This window comes from Schistocerca gregaria, chromosome 7 (assembly GCF_023897955.1).
Source record: "Schistocerca gregaria isolate iqSchGreg1 chromosome 7, iqSchGreg1.2, whole genome shotgun sequence".
In the NCBI taxonomy this organism is placed as follows: domain Eukaryota; kingdom Metazoa; phylum Arthropoda; class Insecta; order Orthoptera; family Acrididae; genus Schistocerca; species Schistocerca gregaria.
The window spans coordinates 146,042,256-146,064,903 of NC_064926.1; the positions used below are offsets into that span (position 1 = coordinate 146,042,256).

General features: G+C 43.0%; 1 protein-coding gene across 1 annotated transcript in view; it reads left to right on the forward strand.

The window, feature by feature from the left end:
- LOC126282335 (uncharacterized) overlaps positions 1–16,851 on the forward strand; it is a 636,605-nt gene extending 619,754 nt beyond the window's left edge. The window contains exon 2 of the mRNA XM_049981992.1: positions 14,612–16,851. Within this exon, the coding sequence (XP_049837949.1) occupies positions 14,612–14,725 (114 nt within the window). The 3' untranslated portion in view covers positions 14,726–16,851. The remainder of the gene's footprint in view (positions 1–14,611) is intronic.
- The last annotated feature ends 5,797 nt before the right edge of the window (positions 16,852–22,648 follow it).

Below are 22,648 nucleotides of genomic sequence, written 5' to 3' on the forward strand. Positions count from 1 at the left end.
GATTTAATCCACTGATTTGGCACACCTCTTAACACCATACCGTTCAAGCTTCCTCAGGAGCGCAAAATGATCAATCACATCAAAAGCACTTGTTAAGTCCAGGAATAAATGTGAGATATTTCTGTGATTGTCCATTATCAGGTTGAAAGTGGTTGTTTCAGTTGGTCGCTGTGGTCTGAAGACATGTTGACTCCAGTAGTTTCCTCTGAAGGTCAGTCACATTTTAAGAAAATTCCAGGTGTTCGAGTAATTTTCGGTGGGGAGTAGTGAGAAAGCCATGAAGGAAACAGTACGCATGCGGTAGCAAGCTATAAACCTAAATACCTTGTCGGCATTATGAAACTCAGTTACGAAATTGTTTGTGACCAGCAGGACATTAGGAGCGACTTTCTCTCGTTAGAGGCTGAGCCGCTCTCGATGCCGCCTTCCAATAGGCTTTAGCTGTATCATTATCATTTCGGACCCGCTGCAATCCGTAGATGTCACGGCTTTAGTGCTTAACATCTCTTAACATCGGCATCAAGCACTCTGTTGTTGTTTTTCGTGGCTCATTCAGCCTGTTGCACCTCTACGAAAAGGAAATGCTCCAGATACGTTGCTGACTCCTGTCATGTCACAAACTAAATTACGTGCATTACTTAATCTACACCCTCTGCGCAGCATGTTTCGGAGATTATATAGTGTACGAAAATATCATTTGACTCCATTCCAACGGAACCTCTTAACAGATCCTACTTGTATCTAACTTTACTGCCACTGACGTTACGCGAGCTTTCTTCTGTGGCTTCCATTTCTGCAAAATAGTAAGATACCCAGTCTGATAAACATACTCTTAAGCATTAGCGAGATATAGTTTTTCCATAGTTAGCTCACACACTTTTGGATTCTTTCAATGAATCTGACTGGTATTTTGTTTCATTGCAATGGCAGTTACATGGTCCTTCCACCTTTATAACTTCTAGATGGGCTCCTTTAGATACGTTAGTGATCCCTGTCATTGAGTACCGATAATGGAGTGAAACAGTATCCAATCTTTGCTCTTGTTTGCGTTCATTGAATATCTTTTACTTGAGCTGATGTGATCTGTCACTATTCCGCCCTGTCATTGGACATCTGCTGATGTTCCCATTACTTGTCGATTATAAGCCAACCATACGACCTCTGGGTCTATGGCTAGACCCTTGAGTTATCCCGACGTCATGAGCTGTTTGCCACAGAGTCCTTTAACATAGTCTCAGTTCGAATATGACACACTAACTTGAGACTGAGAAGCTGACGTCCAAAAATCAGCATAGTTTTAGAAACCATTGCTCTTATCCTTTTGTCACATGGTACACTGTTAACTATAGATGAAGGGCAACAGGCACCTTGTGTATTTCTAGATTTCCGGAAAACATTGGACACGGTGCCCCATCGCAGTCTGTTGACGAAGGTACGAGCATATCAATAAATTCAGATATCTGAGTGTTTCGAAGACTTCTTAAATTATAGACCCAGAATATTGTCCTCGAGGGCTAGTGTTCATCAGAGGTAAGGGTATCGTCAGGAGTGTCCCAGGGGACCACTGTTCTCTATATACGTAAATCATTTGGCGGACAAGGTGGGCAGCAATCTGTGTTTGTTTGCTGATGATGCCGTGGTGTACGGTGAGGTGTCAAAGTTAAATGACTGTAGGAAAAAACAAGACGACTTAGACAAAATTTTCAGTTGGTGTGATGAATGACAGCTAGCTCTAAATGTAGGAAAATGTATGTTAATGCGGATGAATAGGAAGATCAAACATGTTCGGATACAATTTTTCTAGTGCCCTGCTTGGCACAGTCATGTCGTTTAAGTATCTGGGAACAACATAGTAAACCGATATGAGATGGAACGAGCATGTGAGAACTGTGGAAGGAGAGGCGACTTTGGTTTATTGGGAAAATTTTAGGAAAGAGTGGTTCACTTATAAAGGAGAACGCTTATAGGACTCTTGTGCAACCTACTCTTGAGTACTGCTCAAGTGTTTGGGATCCGTACCAGCTAGGATTAAATGAAGGCATCAAAGCAAATCAGATGCGGGCTACTAGATTTGTTGCGGTAGGTTCGAACAGCACGTAAGTGTTACGGAGATGCTTCGGGAACTTAAATGGGACTCCCTGGAGAGAAGGCGGCGTTCTTTTCGAGAAAGAGTATTGAGAAAATTTAGAGAACCGGCACCTGAAGCTGACTGCTGAACGATTCTACTGCCGCCAAAATAAATTGCGCCTAAGGACCACGGGGATAAGGCAGGAGAAATCAGGGCTCATACGGGGGCATGGAGACAGTCGTTTTCCCCTGTCTATTTTACGAGTAGAGCAGGAAAGGAAATGACTAGTAATGTTACAGGGTACCCTCAGCTACACACCGTACGGTGGCTTCCGGAGTATCTATGTAGACGTAGATGTAGATGTAGACGTTTCCCATTCCTATTAGAAGCTTCTAGGGGCTGCAGAGGGAAGGTTTTAGACACCGTTTTGAAAAGGAATCCTGTCCGGGAATGTAATACGTTTGGATATAAAATAAGTTTGAGAATTGGATCACGTTCAAATCTCCTGCTTCTCGGTTCGCACCCTAACTGAGACGATGTCGCCGTCCCCAGTCCCTGTTGTAATTTTGACGTTACATACCGTTTTCGTCCGATTACTACTATGGCTCCGAGAAACTGGTACGAGGAAGGTTGATTGTGGTGCTCCACGGACACGTCGAACTCTCGACTTTCAAGAGGAAGTTCTTCCTCGCGTAGAAGAAAATGTTTAAATATGTGTGAAATCTTATGGGACTTAACTGCTAAGGTCATCAGTCCCTAAGCTTACACACTACTTAACCTAAATTATCCTAAGGACAAACACGTACACCCATGGCCAGGGAGGACTCGAACCTCCGCCGAGACCAGCCGCACAGTCCATGACTGCAGCGCCGTTAGACCACACGGCTAATCCCGCGCGGCGCCACGTAGAAAACCAATCGACGATGAATACTTGAAATACCGCCCATGTCGTGTGCTCTTGTAGAACACACAACTCAGAGGTCACTGTCTCCACACTCTGCGTATCGTGAAGCGGGAGATTTGGACGTGATCCGATCTTCAAACTTGTTTTACATTTCCAGACATAGGTTCTTTGTCAAAACTTTATCTACTAAGTCTGCTCTATTACCCCTAGAAAGCTGCAGTAGGAATTGTAAAACACTCTGTGTATATCGTTAAAACATAGGGATAAGTTACACTTCTCGCATCAGGCTAAGGGCATTGCACAGAAAAAGGGGCACGTTACCAGAAGAGAGTAAATGTTGGGGACTTCCTGCAGACGAAGCTCTGCCGCGGTACAGATAACAGGCGCACCGCAGTGCGGGAGTGAAACAGCGTGGCAACTAGTAACGTACTCTAAAGCTGAAGTACGCAGGACAGTACTATTCCTGTGGACAAAATGTCTAAATTGCGCACAGGTCCACGGTAAAAGTGTGGCAATATGTGGACCAAATGCACGTCGCATTTAGCTGTAATGAAATGTTGCCAACAATTTGACCCAGGCAGCACCAACATGGTTGGTGGTAATAGGCAATTCCAGATATTACGCCATTTGATTTCCATCTTTTGGGAAAGCTGACAGAACATCTTGGTGAGAAAGAGACTTCCCCACAATGAGGTGTTTCACACCGCCGTTCTCAATTGGCTCCTTGACCAATGAGCGGATTTCTGTCGTCGAGGAACAGAACTGAAGCTAGAACATTTCGACTGTTATTGACAAAGAGTTGATGCTACGTAGAAAAATGGTGTCATGTATATGTCTGTCTGTGTCACTTTGAAGTCTGGTGCAACATTCAGTAAAAGCTACTTGGTTCTCGTCCTGTTGATGTTCGTGCTAAGCAGTATGTCGAAGTGCAAGATGTTCCACAAACCGTATTTTAAATCTTCACCACACAATACTGTGGTCTGTAATTTGACTGATGTACAACACAAACAGTAAAAATTTATTTCTTCGTCAATCGACTTATGGAGTTCGCTGTAACGATCTCCAACAGCAAAGATAATTTTTTTTTTTTTTTTTTGCATTTGAATATGCCACATAGATAACGCTTGTATTTGTGAGAAGTTTCAGTAAAGTGTTCTTGACGGAAACCACAAAGAAAAATGTTCAAGCAAATAAAATCCGAGGACGTGCGAGCCCAGGAAATGGGCCATGTCCTTCAACCCAAACTCCAGAAGAATGAGATGTTCTTTAGGGCCCATCTGACTTGAAAAGACCGGTGCAATGATGCTTTTTCCGTGCAGTAATAAAAGAGTGTGAAGTTCGATGGTCAGGTGATTGAGGTAAGATTTATGGTCCCAGGATGTCAAGTATGAAACTATCAACCATGAGAAGACGCCACATATCAGATTTTGCAGTATAGTGCGACACATCTTTTTCAGTTATTTGGACTGCTCTTGTATTGTTACCTTGCAATAAAATGTGCATATGATATTGAATTACTCTACTCAGTACATATATCTACCTTAAGCTGTACCAGCAGTACGCTCTAACCTTGTCAGAAATTTATATACTTGTCTCCCGTCTGACCCTACTGTTTCCTTGCCCATTTGCTATTTGTCTCGGCAAACCTCTGTAACTTATTGAATACTATAATTACAACTATGTTTAGATCGCTGTCTCAGTAACAGTGGGAAAATCTTTAAAGATCTAAGGCTTACATGGTTTCGAGAGAAGCTTATTATAATCGTTGCACATGAAGTTTCGTGTAGTTCATATGTGTATCAGTAATTTTCTTCATTACTCTTCCAGTTATTTCAGCTCAGTTCTGACTGTACATCCAAACATGCTGACACTTTCATGAATATCTGCACGGGGTTCAACCTTGATCTTAATGGCTTTACTTTTATTTTTTTCAATAAACACACTACATTCTTTTGTATCCAGAATAGCTTATATCTCAAACAATTACGCTGCTGTATCTTTCACGATATGACACAGTTATCGTTACTTGTGCTTCGTTTACTCCCATAGACTAAGAGTAATTATTAATGGGGGTTACTTGTTTAGGTGTTGTTCCTTTGAAACAGACTATACCACCAAAGTTGAGAATCAAGAAATCAGTGTGGGCACAGAGCAGCTGAGCGCATCGGATAAAAAAATAATCTACACCCACGCACACGCACACAGACGCACACACACACACACACACACACACACACACACACACACACACACACACACACACACACACACACAGAGAGAGAGAGAGAGAGAGAGAGAGAGAGAGAGAGACGGTGAACATAACGATAATTCCGTTTAATACTGCCACTAGCCATCAAAATGCCATATCCATACTCTTTGATGATTAAATTCCGTAGAGCTAACCAAACTGTTACATTATACATCCTGTTCCATATATCCGCAAACGTTTCCCTGTGAGATTAAGACCGGATGATTTAGCGGGCAAGTCGAGATGCGATAGATTGCCTGGGGTTTCAACAAACAAGGGTCGTATGCCGGCAGCGCCGTGAGCGTCTTGGAAGACGAGAATGTTCACAGTACGCTCATCATGAAGTTGAGTGAGAAAGGACAGCTGGTCACCGAGAATATTGAGTAAATATCCATGAGTGAACGCAGCTAATGTTTCGACACTCAGGATTGTGGGTTGCATGCCTAATTGTGCCGTCGGTACTTTGGACGCACATACACTACTGGCCATTAAAATTGCTACACCACGAAAATGACGTGCTACAGGCGCGAAATTTAACCGACAGGAAGAAGACGCTGTGATACGCAAATGATTAGCTTTACAGAGCATTCACACAAGGTTGGCGACGGTGGCGACACCTACAACGTGCTGACATGAGGAGAGTTTCCAACCGATTTCTCATACACAAACAGCAGTTGATCGGCGTTGCCGGGTGACACGTTGTTGTGATGCCTCGTGTAAGTGGGAGAAATGCGTAACAACATGTAGCCTATCGCGATTCCGGTTTATCGTATCGCGACATTGCTACTCGCATTGGTCGAGATACAAAGACTGTTAGCAGAATATGGAATCGGTGGTTGGAGGGTAATACGGAACGCCGTGCTCGATCCCAACGGCCTCGTATGACTATCAGTCGAGATGACAGGCATCTTATCCTCATGGCTGTAACGGATCGCGCAACCATGTCTCGATCCCTGAGTCAACAGATGGGGACGTTTGCAAGACAACAACCATCTGCACGAACAGTTCAACGACGTTTGCAGCAGCATGGACTATCAGCTCGGAGACCATGACTGTGGTTACCCTTGACGCTGCATCACAGACTGGAGCGCCTGCGGTGGTGTGCTCAACGACGAACCTGGGCGCACCAATGGCAAAACGTCATTTTTTCGGATGAATCCAGGTTCTGTTTACAGCATCATGATGTTCGCATCCGTGTTTGGAGACATCACCCTGAACGCACCTTGGAAACGTGTATTTGTCATCGCCATACTAGCGTATCACCCAGCGTGATGGTATGGGGTGCCATTGGTTACACGTCTCGGTCACCTCTTGTTCGCATTGACGGCACTTTGAACAGTGGACGTTACATTTCAGATCTGTTACGAGCCGTGGCTCTACCCTTTATTCGATCCCTGCGAAACCCAAGATTTCAGCAGGGTAATGCACGACCGCAGGTCCTGTACGGGCCTTTCTGGATTCAGAAAATGATCGACTGCTGCCGTGGCCAGCACATTCTCCAGATCTCTCAAACTCTTTATGAACTGTGGTATCGTGTTGAAGCTGCATGGGCAGCTGTACCTGTACACACCATCCAAGCTCTGTTTTACTCAATGCCCAGGCGTATCAAGGCCTTATTACGGCCAGAGGTGGTTGTTCTGGGTACTGATTTCTGAGGATCTATGCACCCAAATTACGTGAAAATGTAATCACATGTCAGTTCTAGTATAATATATTTATCCAATGAATACCCGTTTATCATCTGCATTTCTTCTTTGTGTAGCAATTATAATGGCCAGTAGTGTGTCATTTGTAAAGAGACTTCCAGCTATTGCCCAGTTAATGTGATGTTCGGGTCACTGAAAATGTGCACTTTTATGCACCAAGTTAGCAGTGGCCTCAAGCGACTTATCCAATTCCATATACCCACTGCCTGCACTTCCCTTCGCAGTGTTCCCTTGGAAACTGGGTGATATGCTCCTGCATTTACTGGCATCAGCAGATTTTTGTCGCTTTTGAAAATGAATGTTTTGGGCATTGTATAATACTAGTACCACTCTCCTGACGGTTATTACCTTTTTACAACCACTATTTTATGCCATTTTACTTGGTTACGACTGCTGTACCATTCATTGCAGAGATGTTGGACGGTCTGCTTTGGTACACAGATCGGGCAGCTTCTTTCACACTGAGGTCATACACAATTGCCAACATGAAAGCTCCGTTTGCCAGTCTGTCACTCCAGCACATCTTACTGCACCGATTCCATTCGACCGACTGTTACATATCCGCCACTTTACTGCTATCACTTACAGGTCTTAAATCATCCCTTGATGATCACATAATGGTATAGCAATACGTATACAGCATATACTGCGCTGTAAAGCGACCAGCGTACTCTTTGAGCGATGGAGTTAATATTTTGTTCAGAGTGCTTAGCTATAATGGTAATGGTTGGTTCGTTATACTCCATTGCATAAATGAATACTGTTATTGTTGAAACTTCCTGACATACTAAAACTATGAGCCAGACCGAGACTCTGACTCGGGACCTTTGCTTTTCGCAGTTAAGTGCTTTACCATCTGAGCTACCAAAGCACAACTAAAAATACCGTCCTTACAGTTTCATTTGTTTTCACAAGCTTGGGAGGAAGGAGATGAGATACTGACGGAAGTGAAGCTGTGAGGAGGGGGCGTCAATTGTGCTTGGGTATCTGAGATGGTAGACCCTTTGCCTGTAAAAGGGAAAGGTCCCACGTTCGAGTCTCGGTCCAGGACACAGTTTTAATCTCCCAGGAAGTTTCACATCAGCGCACACTCAGCTGAAGAATGAAAATTTCATACTGTTATTGTTTATTTTGCATGTTATTTACTGCATGATGATTTTTATTACAATAGAAAGTATTTTGTAATTAGTTATTTTCGTCCATAAAATGAAGTCAAGTGTACAAAGTATACTATGAAAATGGGCAAGTATTTTTGCATACATCTTGCATCAAAAATTATTAAAAACTCTTTTTAACAATTAGCTCTATAATAAGTTTAAAAAATGTATTTATTGTCACAGAGGAATGTCTACTTAATAATTATCTTAAAAGAAAAAAAGAACACATTTCGACGATCATTAGCCTGAGATTTATTTTTAAACTTCTTATGAAGAGACCAAGGATGTAGAGCATATAGTAGTACCACCAACTTTCAATTCGCGCAATGATCACCATTCAAAGATAGAGAAATTAGAGATCGTATTGAGGCGTTCAGGCCGTCGTTTTTCCCTCGTGCGATCCGCGAGTGGATCAGAGGGGGAGGGGGGGGGGGATATGACTTTGGCGCGAATTGTGCCCTACTCCACACACTGCTTCGTGGCTAGCGGAGTATATATGTAGATGTAGATATAGAATGGAAGGAATGTCTAAGGGAGGGTATGTGCGGGACGGTAACCGATATGTTCCTTATGTGAAAAAATCTTCTAGTATCAGTTCTGCTGGTGGTCAATAAAACGCACTACTTGCGTAAAAAAAATCGTTATTTGAGAATCATCTGCTACAAGAAAAGTTAATGTGAGACGCGTGAAGTGACGTGGCCGTTGGCGCTTGGGCTCGTCTTAACCCTTCGATACCGCCGCTCTAGTTTGAGCCGTGACGTATACTGTTAATGTGGCTGATGTCATTCATCATTCAAGATTTGAACATTATCTTTGATTCTCCTAGTAATGAGCGAAAACAGTTTACAGTTTACATGAACTTGGAATTATTTATGACTCCATTTTTCTTTTGAATATAAAATTCTTTCGACGTGTGCTTCTTGAATTCAGAGATTAACGCCCAGCTTTCTGTATTATAGTTATGTTAGCCGATTTGTTGACTGCAGCGATTTTTGGCTATGTGGATTTATATAACTTTTTCGCGTTTTTTACTACTATAGGTTTTTGTATTGGTATCGTCGTGTTAAGATGAGATATAAGGGTCAGGTGGAGTTTTTGTTGCTGTGTTTCGTTAGTTCTCCCGATTGTGGCTCTTTTGTTGTGCTCTGAGTTTTTTTTTTTGTATTGCTATCAGCTTATTAACTTGAGGTATATTACTCAAGTATTCGGATACTAGGTTTCATTAGTTCTACCTATTTTTTTCTATGTTTCTTGAGATCTCCTTTTGGGTTTTCTGTATTGGTATACATTTTTAACTTTATGTACTGTTCTCAGCCTTTACAGTTCATTTATATAGCTGGTGTGATTATGCTGATATCGTGTTTCGGCAGTTGCGGTAATATTTTGTATTCTTTATTTGTATCTCATTTTGACTTTTTGTTTTGCTGCCGGTTTTGGCTTTCATTTGTCGTTGTCAGTCTTTCAAATTGACCTATAGAGGTCAGCTGATATTTGGATACCTGCTAAAGCTGGTTTCCGCTACTCTTTAGACCAAAGCATTGTGTCGTCTTTCTCTGATTATTTCTTTTGTATATTTTACTACTTTTTTTAGTTTGTTAATGTCCAGGATCCTTAGTTTCCCGCGGTTCTCTCGTTACCTTCGATTTTTATTATTAAGATCAAGCTCTTTATTCGATGAAAAAAAGGCTGAATACCCACGTTTTTCAGCGCGGACCGTTGCGAATGGGGCAGGAAGAGAGTCAATGAAATTCTTGAAGGTACTGACAGAGATGTGGAGGCATGCTGACACCAGTGCCATGGCTGTGCTAGGTTCCTCGGTTGAGGATCCATAGCGCGAAGAGCGCCATCGAGGCGGTCTCACAGATCCTCAATTCGGTTTAAAGCTGGGAAGTTTGTTGGGTGGTAAACTCATCCTGGTGACCCGCGAACCACGCATATACACTGCGAGCTGTTTACACGGTGCATTTTCCTTCTGGTAGGTGCCATCGTGGTGAGGAAAAACACACTGCGTGTAGTGATGGAATAGTCCTCTCGAGGACATTTGTATACTTGTGTTTATCCTCTGTGCCTTACAGAATTTGCGCAGGGAATGATATGAAAACATTCCCCTTGGCCTGAAAGCCATTGATCATGTTCTTCTGGACCGCAGATAAATCGCCCTGTTTCCGCAGTACAATCATGACTATACTGATTTCCTCGTCCCCCCAACGTACCTTATACACTACTGGCCATTAAAATTGCTACATCCTGAAGATGACGTGCTACAGACGCGAAATTTAACCGACAGGAAGAAGATGCTGTGATATGCAAATGATCAGCTTTTCAGAACATTCACGCAAGCTTGGCGCCGATGGCGACCCCTTCAACGTGCTGACATGAGGAAAGTTTCTAACCCATTTCTCATATGCAAACAGCAGCTGACCAGCGTTGCCTGGTGAAACGTTGCTGTGATGTCTCATGTGAGGAGGAGAAACGTTTCCGACTTTCATAAAGGTCGGATTGTAGCCTATGGCGATTGCGGTTTATCGTATCGCGACATTGCTACCCGCGTTGGTCGAGATACAATGAGTGTTAGCAGAATATGGAATCGGTGGTTGGAGGGTAATACGGAACGCCGTGTTGGATCCCAACGCCCTCGTAGCACTAGAAGTCTAGATGACAGGCATCTTATACGAAGGGCTGAAACGGATCGTGCAGGCACTTCTCGATCCTGAGTCAATAGATGGGGACGTTTGCAAGACTACAACCATCTGCACGAACAGTTCGACGACGTTTGCAGCAGCTTGGACTATCAGCTCGGAGACCATGGCTGTGGTTACCCTTGACTCTGCATCACAGACTGGAGCGCCTGCGATGGTGTTTTCAACGACGAACCTGGGTGCACGATTGGGGAAACGTCATTTTGTCGGATGAATCCAGGTTCTGTTTACAGCATCATGATGGTCGCATCCGTGTTTGGCTACATCGCGGTGAACGCACATTGGAAACGTGTGTACGTCATCGCCATACTGGCGTATCACCTGGCGGTATGGGGTGCAATTGGTAACACGCCTCGGTCATCTCTTCTTCGCTTTGACGGCACTTTGAACAGTGGACGTTACATTTCAGACGTGTTACATGTGGCTCTACCCTTCATTCGATACCTGTGAAACCCTACATTTCAGCAGGATAATGCACGACCGCATGTTGCAGGTCCTATAGGGCCTTTATGGATACAAAAAATGTTCGACTGCTGCCCTGGCTAGCACATTCTCCAGATCTCTCACCAATTCAAAATGTCTGGTCAATGGTGGCTGAGCAACTGGCTCGTCACAATACGCCAGTCACTACTCCTGATGAACTGTGCTATCGTGTTGAAGCTGCATGGGCAGCTGTACCTGTACACGCCATCCAAGCTCTGTTTGACTCTATGCTCAGACGTATCAAGGCCGTTATTACGGCCAGAGCGGTTTGTTCTGGGTACTGATTTTTCAGGACCTATGCACCCAAATTGCGTGAAAATGTAATCACACGTCAGTTCTATTATAATATATTTGTCCAATGAATACCTGTTTCTCATCTGCATTTCTTCTAGGTGTAGCAATTTTAATGGCCAGTAGTGTACATCCTCCACTGTTAGGTTTTTGAACTTTGAATTTCAGGCATTATCTCTCACCACGGACAACGCAGTGGCCGACGGCCTTCACTTAACTACCTAGAGCAGTGGCGTTTGTGTAGAGTTGTCAGTGCTAACAGACAAGCAATACTGCGTGAAATAACCTCAGAAATCAATATGAGGCGTATCCGTTAGGGCAGTACGGCTAAATTTTGCGTTAATGGGCTGTGGCAGCAGACGACCGACGCGAGTGCCTTTGCGAACAGCACATCGCCTGCAGTGCCTCTCCTGGGTTCATCACCATATTAACTGGATCTTAGACGACTGGAAAACCGTGGCTTGGTCAGATTTCGGTTGGTATCAGTTGATAGTAGGAGTCTAATGTGGTGCAGACCCCACGAAGGCATGGGACCTAGTTGTCAACAAGGCCCTGTGCAAACTGGTGGTGGCTCCATAATCGTGAGGGCCGTGTTTACATGGAATGAAGCAATCATTGACTGAAATGGTTATGTTCGGTTACTGAAGACTGTTTTAGCCTCTCAAGGACTTCATCTTCGAAGAACGTTCTGGACAATTCGAGCGAATGATTTGGCCACCCAGATAAGCCAACAGGACTCCCATCGAACATTTATGGGGCATTTGTGAGGTCAGGACGCTGTACAGATAGCATGGCTCAATGCTCCTCCATGATACTGACAAGAGGGAGATTGAGTTAGTAATTAAATCACTAAAGACCAAGAACTTTCATGGATATGACGGGGTATCTAGCAGAATACTGAAGTATTGTTCTATGTATGTTAGCCCAGTACTTAGCCGTATCTGCAACTTTTCCTTTAGGAGTGGTCGGTTTCCTGACCGATTAAAGTACTCGGTAGTGAAGCCACTTTATAAAAATGGAGATAGGGATAATGTTGACAATTTTAGACCTATTTCTAAGCCATCGGTATTTCCTAAAGTTATCGAGAAGTTTGTATATACAAGGTTACTGGAGCATTTAAATTAACATAATTTGCTGTCAAATGTACAGTTTGGTTTTAGAAATGGTAAACTACTGAAAATGCTTTATTCTCTTTTCTCTGTGAGTTTTTGGACGGATTAAATAAAAGGCAGCGAACGCTAGGTGTTTTCTTCGATTTAACGAAGGCTTTTGACTGTGTTGACCACAAAATATTACTGCAGAAGTTGGACCATTATGGAGTAAGGGGAGTAGCTTACGATTGGTTCGCCTCTTACTTTAAGAACAGAAAGCAGAAGGTAATTCTCCGCAATATTGAGAGTGGTAGTGATGTTCAGTCCCCCACTGTTAAGTGGGGCGTTCCTCAAGGGTCGGTGCTGGGGCCACTGCTGTTTCTTATTTATATAAATGATATGGCTTCTAGTATTACAGGTGATTCAACAATATTTCTGTTTGCTGATGACACCAGCTTGGTAGTGAAGGATCTTGTGTGTAATATTGAAACATTATCAAATAATGTAGTTCATGAAATAAGTTCGTGGCTCGTGGAAAATAATTTTATGCTAAATCTCAGTAAGACTCAGTTTTTACAGTTTCTAACTCACAATTCAAGAATAACAGATATTTTGATCAGACAAAATGGGCATATTATAAGCGAGACGGAACAGTTCAAGTTCCTAGGCGTTCAGATAGATAGTAAGCTGTTGTGGAAAGCCCATGTTCAGAATCTTTTTCAGAAATTAAATGCTGCTTTATTTACCATTAGAACAGTATCTGAAATAGGTGTCAATTCAACACGAAAAGTAGTCTACTTCGCATATTTTCATACGCTTAGGTCATATGGTATTATTTTTTGGGGTAATTCTTCTGATTCAAAACGGGTATTTTTGGCTCAAAAACGGGCTGTTCGAGCTATATGTGGTGTAAGTTCGAGAACCTCTTGTCGACCCCTATTCAATAGTTTGGTAATTCTGACATTGCCCTCACAGTATATATTTTCTTTAATGTCGTTTGTTGTTAGCAATATTAGATTATTCCCAAGAGTTAGCAGCTTTCACTCAGTTAATACTAGACAGAAATCAAATCTGCATGTCGAATTCACTTCCTTGATTCTTGTGCAGAAGGGAGTGCACTATTCTGCTACCGGCTGGAGTGGCCGTGCGGTTCTAGGCGCTGCAGTCTGGAACCGAGCGACCTCTACGGTCGCAGGTTCGAATCCTGCCTCGGGCATGGATGTGTGTGATGTCCTTAGGTTAGTTAGGTTTAATTAGTACTAAGTTATAGGCGACTGATGACCTCAGAAGTTAAGTCGCATAGTGCTCAGAGCCATTTGAATAATTTTTGAACTATTCTGCTGCACCCATTTTCAATAAGCTACCACAAGAACTCAAAAATCTTAGCAGTCGCCCAAACGCTTTTAAGTCTAAACGGAGGAGTTTCCTCATGGCTCACTCCGTCTATTCTGTCAAGGAGCTCCTGGAAGAGCTGAAAAATTAAGCAAATTCCAGTGTTACATTGTTGATTTTCTTTATTTAAACTTACGAACTGTCGCCTGAATACGTTTCTTGTATTTCATTTTATCTGTTTCTACTATCGTGTTATAATTTTATGTATTGACTCGTTCTATGACCATGGAGACTTCTCCTTAATTTGGTCCCACGAAACAATAAATAACTAAATAAATAAAAATAAAAATACGTCTGCTTGTTGAGTCCATGCCAAGTCGACTTCCTACACTGTGCCGGCCAAAAGGATGTCGTACACAATATTAGAAGGTATCCCACGACTTTTTTCACGTCAGTGTATAATCCGCCGCCATAGGAACGGGTAATATCATAAGGCGCTATTTTGAAATCATATTTGTGTCGCATTTTGGGGTTTGTTATGACGTCAGTGGTCAAAGTCAATGGACGGTATGAAAGGCTCCGGTTTGTCCGGCGCTTGTCTAATGCCGACGCGGGTGGCTTTGCTGTTGCAGATGGACCAGCCGGAGCCGGAGCGAGGTACGTGCGCCATGGCCATCATCGTCATGGCGGCCATCCACGCCGCCATCATCGCGTCCGCCTGCTTCTTCCGGAAGCGCTCTTGCTGACGCGCTCGCGGCCTGCAGCTCGCCAGCACGCCCACCCCCAATCCTTCACACTCTGCTCCCGGGTGCCGTCTCTATTCCTCCGCGTCCTCCCGCGGCCGACCGTTGCTATATTTTAGAGTACGTATCTTTCCTCATCATCCTTCTTCAGAAACTAGCAATGTACAATCCCGTACCCTATTTCGAATAGCCCTCAAATGCCCTCGATTTGAGTCGCGTAGCAACAAGACCAAAACACAGTACCTTCTATGGAGTAGTGTGCTACTTCAGTGCATCATATTGGCAAGTACACACTGCACTTCTGTGTTAGTCTACCGAAACCACTTCATAGAAAGGTAATTATATACGCAACGATAACGCGTCGGTTTGACAAAAGATGTAAAATAGGTAGAGAGCGCGGCTAATTTCCAGATTTTGCCCTCCTACGATTTTCCATTTATCTCTCCACTTTAACCCATACACGAACATAAGCTGCACCTTAATTTTGAGGGATCAAAAATGAAAAAAATCCGACAATAAAACGGTACACACTACGGCCACTCGTAATCACATATTTCTTTTTTTTGTGTCGCATTAGGGGAGTCTACTTCTATAGCTGCGTGTTCAACATATGTGACTCCACACAGAGGATGTTCGTTCAATTTCTGATACTGCTAACAATTTTTCCTTGGTGGAAGAACTGGAACAGGGACCACTCAGCAACGTGATGCAACTTGAAGCAGCTGCTGAGGTCTGGAAAACTGACAACGGCCGGTAGAGCCATGTGCTGACTACACACCCATCCATACTGCATCCGATTGACGCCGTTGGCAGGGGACCACACAGCAGTCGGTTTGGCAGTGGATGGACTGTTAGTGTCACTTGCAAAATTCACCAGCTTTCTAATCCCAGTCTTTGATTTTATCGCTGCTAAATTCACTGCCGGTATTTCCTCCATCATTGTAAACATTTTCGCCACTGTCCTCCCAAAGTGCATTGTGTTCGCTCCCATCAAGGGCACTGGACACGCGCCACTTCTTGAAACTTTCCTGTCAGCTACTGTATCAGGTGTAATCTTCGCATGACGAGTAACTCCAAGTTTGAAATTTGCATCATAGCTTCTCCGCATTTCGGATTTTGTTGACGATTTGCTTTAGACGTTATACTCACTGGTGAAAACTAAATTTTACTCTTCAGTTAGAGAAAAACTTCGCCTTTCCTATCATATAAAATATCTTAACTGTGAGTACGATAACTGTCACCAGAGAAATGAAATGCCAACAATCCAAGACGACTACAGTGCTACCTCATATACAACAAGTAATTTTTTCTCTATTTCGTACTACGGAAGGAGCATTACAGCTGAAGTTTCTGTTTTGCGTAGATACATCGATATCCATAGGATCGTGCAGGTAAGCCACATCCTGTGTCCACGTGGCTGAATTTGGGAGAAAAAGTGCTGCTTAATTCGCGCCAGTACAGTACTTTCCTAATTGAGGAAGAACTCTTGAGTTTAAAAGCACCAGAGTGCGAACATTTGAATTGAAGCCTTCTTGATTGTGAAAAGACCTTTTTCTGAGTCTGTGTGCATTCTATAAGCGTAGATCAAGAGGGAAATATTTATATAAATGACAAACCATTAAATGTAGCAGCTGTTATTTTCCTATTCCAGTTTAATCGACTAATAATGCACAGAATTTCAACACTAAAACTGCCCCCTTTCGATTTAAGAAAATGATAATACAGCCACCTTTTAGGAAAAGTATTTCGAAGCAGCAACTTGCTACGGCATTAGTGTTGTTGTGGCGTCCGAAGAACAGTTTATACTGAAATGTGTATGTATGTCTGTAATGAGAGATAAGCGCAAACGTACGAATGCTGCTCGGACTCGATAGGTGCCTTTACCCAAATCCCCACAACAAGAAGTCCTTAGGACATGGTACTGGAGTCAACGATGTAACAAAGTTTCCCTATTTGTAGAAAGGCTGATTCCACGACCAGATTTGTGCACGTCTTTTGCAATGTATCAGTCATGCATTAAATGAACATACTGAATATGAGCTTAAATTATATCATAATTGAAATTATATGTATCTGTTTTATGGTACTTCTACTGGAGGTTTCTGAATAAACTTTATTTACTTCTTAAATTATTTTTTTTTTATTTTGTCCTTTCTTCCTGCCACTGTCACTGTCGCCGCATCTCCCTCTTAAATGCTTCACACTTTCAACGCAGCCTATTCAGGGCCTTGGAACCTGCATAAAAGTCAATCTTGCATGCTGCTTGCCAGATTAGAGATCTAAAATCACAGTCATGCAATTAAGTTTCATGTGCTTCAGCACTCTTCTGAACTGTACGGAGAAATCCACGACCCACCACAGTAGTAGAAGTACATATGCCCAATAGTTATACAGGCGACGTACAGATTTAGAAAATGTATAATGAGATAAAATAAATTACTGAGTAAATTCATGAAAAAAGTTTAATTGTGATGGGTGGAAGGAGCTGACAATAGTAAAAGGAAGAAAAATACGAGTATAATGGCAAAATAAAGATTTCGAATCCAAATTTTAAGGGGAAAGAATTTTCCTGGAGCAGACGTGGACGCTTGATCATAATTTATTAGTTATGAATTGCAGATTAAAGCGAAAAAAATTTCAAAAAGGTAAGAAATGAACGAGACAGGACCTGGAGATTTTGACAGATCCAGATGTTTTCCGAATTCCAAAGAATCATTAGACAATGGTTTACTGAAATAGGGGAAAAAAGTGTAATGAAGATGAATGCGCAGGTCTGAGAGATTAAACAGAAATGGCAGCTGATCAGTCACTGGGCAAAAAGACAAGGCCCAGTAGCTAACACATGAGAAATTGATTTCAATAGATGAAAGAGGGATATACAAATACGCAAAATATGAAGTAGGCGGAACGGACTACAAACATCTGATGAACGAGACTGCTGGTCGCTGTGGCCGAGCGGTTCTCGTCGCTTCAGTCTGCAACAGCGCTGCTGCTACAGTCACAGCTTCGAATCCTGCCTCGGGCATGGATGTGTGTGATGTCCTTAGGTTAGTTAGGTTTAAGTAGTTCTAAGTGTAGAGGACTGATGACCTCAGATGTTAAGTCCCATAGTGCTTAGAGCCGTTTGAAGAACGAGACTGATAGGAACTGCAAACTGATAACGCAGGAATAACAAGAGTAGATATGCATGGCTAGGGAAGGATACATACCGCCTAAAGGAAAACTGAAGAAGCCATCGGAAAAAAAGGGGAGCAGATACGCAAATATCAAGAGTTCAGCTGGCAACCCAGTACTAAGCAAAATGGGCATGTTGGAAGGTGGAAGGAATATATATTAAGGCTGTATAATGGAAGCGAACTTAAAAAGGGTGTGATAGATAGGGAAGCGGAAGTAGATGAAAAAGAGATGACAGATGTCACACTGCAAGAAAAATTCGACAAATAACTAGAGAACCAACTCGAAACGATGAACCTACAATAGACATTTTCTCTTAATTATTGATATGCTTGGAAGAAACAATCATTATAAAAGTGTTCCGTGTCATTTGCAAGGTATACGAGACAAATGAAAAACCCTTATTCTCACAGAAGAATGTAATAATCTGTATTACATAGATGGAAGATACACTGCTGGTAAAAATGCAACAGCACGAAGGACAAGATCATTTTATTGAGAAGTGACGTGACAGGTAGTTTAGTAGGAGGGCATGTTAACAAATTCAGACCAAATAAAACACAGATGTCACAGTGGAGGATACCCAAAGAGTCACATCAACACACAGCAAACACAGTTCTGTTGGCAATACAGGCGTCGATTCCCGCATGAAAACGATTGTGAAGGTGCCGAGTGTCATTCTGCGATAGATTGTTCCAAGCACCTTGCACATTTTGTTTAAGTTCGGCAATGATTGTTGCAGACTCTGAAGAACGAATAAGTTCCCGCTCCATTATGTCCCGTACGGGTGCAATTGACAACAGATCTGTTGATCTTGCCGGATAGGGCAATTGTACTCGATGAAGAACTCGTTAAATCGCAGCAGCTGCCTGTGGGTCTGCATTGTACTGCTAAAAAATCACATCATCATCAAGTCGAGGAAATGGCATTAGCAGAGGGATAACAACTTGTTCAGTGCAATAGGCACTGGTCACTTTACCTTGCAGAAACATCAAATGTGACGGCAAGTTGTAACTGATGGCCTCCCACACCATGAACCGTGGGGTGGAACCTGCATGTCGCGGGCCACTACACTCCAGAATAGGCCGCTCACTAGCTCTACACTGTACACCTACACCTCATCATTCGCTTACAGACAAAAACTACTTTCAACAAAGTGCCATTCCACCGTCCAGTAGATTCTTTCACAATACCAGAGTAGCCATGCTTGGTGGTGTCGTGTTGTCAGCGGTAGTCTGGCCACAGCCCCACGTGATCTTACTGGTGCCTCAAGCAGACGGTTACCAGTGGCCTTGGTGAAGATCAGGTGCAACATACACCCATCTCTCTTCTCAGGTTGATGTTCGGTCAACCACTGCTGCCCTCACAGTGCGCCGATCTGGAGGTGTCTCTGTACTATGTGGACATCCAGAACCTGGACCACAGGTGTGAGAAGGCAGCAGCACACCACTGAAACATCGTGCCCGACAATGATACATTGTTCTCATGTGCATGACATCCACCTAGCCACAGGGCCGCAATGCTACCCTGTTCCAATGGCCGAAGTTGTTCAACAAGAGAACTTCCTCGTCGGTGGGGCATGGTTGCATCCTAGACTGAATGTTGCACCCTCTGTTCACCTCTAAACTCAGCACAGTTACTGCCATCACATCGTCGGTGACCATGACAGATAAGTCAATAACACTATATTCCCACTGTATGCGCGTGTTACTGAACATAGCTACTGCACATAGTCCTTGAAGGCACTGAATTTTTTTCCAGTAGCGTATGTTACTGAACCATTGACTCACTAGAGTCAAAATTGCAAAATATGAGTGCGAATTGACTGATTAGAGTCAAGACTGCGAAATATGAATGCGAATTGTCTACAGAAGAATGGCACCACTGAGTTTGAGTAAAATCAGCCTGGATTGCGGAGCAGTATAGAAACACGCGTGGCAGTACTGATCACATGACTTATCTCCGAGGACAGGTTGCAATACACTATTTAAAATTCTGGTCAGGAATCAAGGAGCCGGCCGGAGTGGCAGAGGGGTTCTAGGTGCTACAGTCTGGAACCGCGCGACCGCTACGGTCGCAGGTTCGAATCCTGCCTCGGACATGGATGTGTGTGATGTCCTTAGGTTACTTAGGTTTAAGTAGTTCTAAGTTCCAGGGGACTGATGACCTCAGATGTTAAGTCTCATAGTGCTCAAAGCCATTTAACAATTTTTTGAATCAAGGAGCAAAATAAACAAAGAAGAAATCTGTAAACGGCATTAAAGACCAAGACAAAAAATTTAATAGTTAATGCTAATAATCTAGTAGTTCTATCAGAGGCAGCAAAGGGAATCGAGGATGAGTTGAATCGAACGGGTAATGCCTTGAAAAGAGGTTATAAGGTAAATACCAACGAGAATAAAATAAGTGTAAAGGATGTTAGTCAAATTAAAGTAGGTAATGCTGGGGATTTTTATGAAGAAATGAGTCGCACAAATTAGTAGGGTAGTATTCACATTTGGGGACAAAAATCGCTGACTGCAGCCAAATTAAATAGGATACAAGTCGTAGATTGGCAGTAGCAAAGAGACCTTCTACGAAAAAGATAAGTATATTAATACTGAATTATTTGTAGACCGAGTCAAAGACTTATCTACAGTAAAGAGTTTCAAGTGTGTGTATGTTGCGGTAGTTACGCAGAGATGGAGAGACTTGCACAGGATAGATCAGTCTTCGGATTGAAAACAAGAATAATAACATGAGCAAAATGAGGAAGTCTAATGTTATGGAGAAGCTCTCGACCTTGAGGCGAAGGATAACGATCTAAGTGAATTCCGTGGTATTCCAAACTGCTGCTGCACTGCATTGCTTCTTAGGCAATGTACAAGGGTAATCCAGAAGTAGTAACCTACTACACATTTCGCGTAAACGATAACTGAAACCAGTGGTTTTTACGACATATGGCAAAATTTCCCATTTTCCCGGTTCCCGTGTGTAAACACCAAAAAGTAATTAGTGTGGAGTAAGATTTCTGGAATACATTTGTCTAGGTAACATATCTAAGTGATTAACATTACAAGATCACAGGTTAATGTAAGCGCGAGATAAAACTTTGCAACTGAGAAGTCCTGGTACATTAATAACCGTTGTAACTGCCACAATGTTGCATGGAAGCATGTAAACGTATATGCCTTGTGCCGTCAAGATGCCGTATGTCAGTTCGTGGTCAGGAGTTCCATGCCTGTTGTACGTGGTCTGTCAATACAAGGACAGTTAATGCTGGTTGTGAATGACTCGCAGTTCTCGTCCGACGATGTCCCATATGTGGTTGATAGAAGACAGATCTGGTGAACGAGCAGGCCAGGGCAACATGTCGACATTCTGTAGACCATAGAGGTATGTGGGCGAGCGTTATCCTGTAGGAAAACGCCCACTGCAATGCAGTGTTCATGAATGGCAGCACAAGAGGTCGAACAACCAGACTGACACTCAGATTTTCGGTCAGGGTGCATGGGATAACCATGAGAGTGCTCCTGCTGTAATACGCAGTCACACCCCAAACCACAACTCGAGTGTTGGTCCAGTGTGTCTAGGAGGCAGATAGGTTGGCTGCAGGTTCTCTACTGGCCTCCCAACCATCACACAGCCATCACTGGCACTGCGGCAGAACCATCTTCCATCAGAAAACACAACAGACCTCACCCAGCCCTCCAATGAGCTCTCGCTTGACTCCACTAAAATAGCGGGGTCAGCTGAATGCAAGCTACAGGACGTCTGGCTCGGAGCTTTCCATGAAGTAACCGATTTCTAATAGTTCGTTGTCACTGTGATGCCAACTGCTGCTCAAATTGCTACTGCAGATTCAGTACTATGCGCCAGTAATACGGCTAACACGATGGTCCTCCCTGTTGGCAACGCCACGTAGCCGCTGGAGACCAGTCTTATTGGCATCGTATGTTTCCGTTATCACCGCTGGCAGCAGTTATGCGCAGTGGCTACACTTCTGTCAAATCTTTCTTTAATATCGCAGAAGAAACATCCAGCTTCTAGTAGCACTATTACACGAACACATTCAAACTCAGCGGGATGTTAATAATGGCTTCTTTGTCATCTTAAAGGCGTTCTTCACTAATATCAACTCACAACGTCCAATCTTAAAGGTAACTAACACGTCCGTTACATAGCGTATTTAAAGCAAGCCTGACTTACATCCCCGTAGTGGCGCCACTAGCATCACTCTTACACTAATGGCGCGAAATAGGAGTAGGCATCGTCTTTCAGATGCAGAAACACACCACTTTTCGTTTTGTCACACTTCTTCTTGGTGTTAGGAATTTTTTTGTTCAGTTTATAAGACAAGCAGTTTACTAATTATGGTAGCTGATAGTTATTGAATACTGAAATCGGAATTTGACTTTTTTTCTCAAGACCCAGGTTCTTAAAATGACTGTTTGTATCGCACGTCAAGAGCTATAGCTCTTGATGTTGTTAGTCGGCTACGTCATACGTCCCAACACTTTTGCACAACAAATCGTACCAAAAATGATGCTTGCTTAAGAAATGTTTAATCTGTTTCATCAGTTACACTACATGTTGTCGTAGGACGCAAGCATATATCAGGAAATCATCAAGTACAGCACTTAAACCATGCAAATAACATAGCATATGCTGGATTTTATACTGTGACCGAATCATAGCACGGGATATGTGACCTCACACAAACAACTCACAGTAGTCAAAGTTGATTAGGCTTCGCTAACTCACAAACAACTA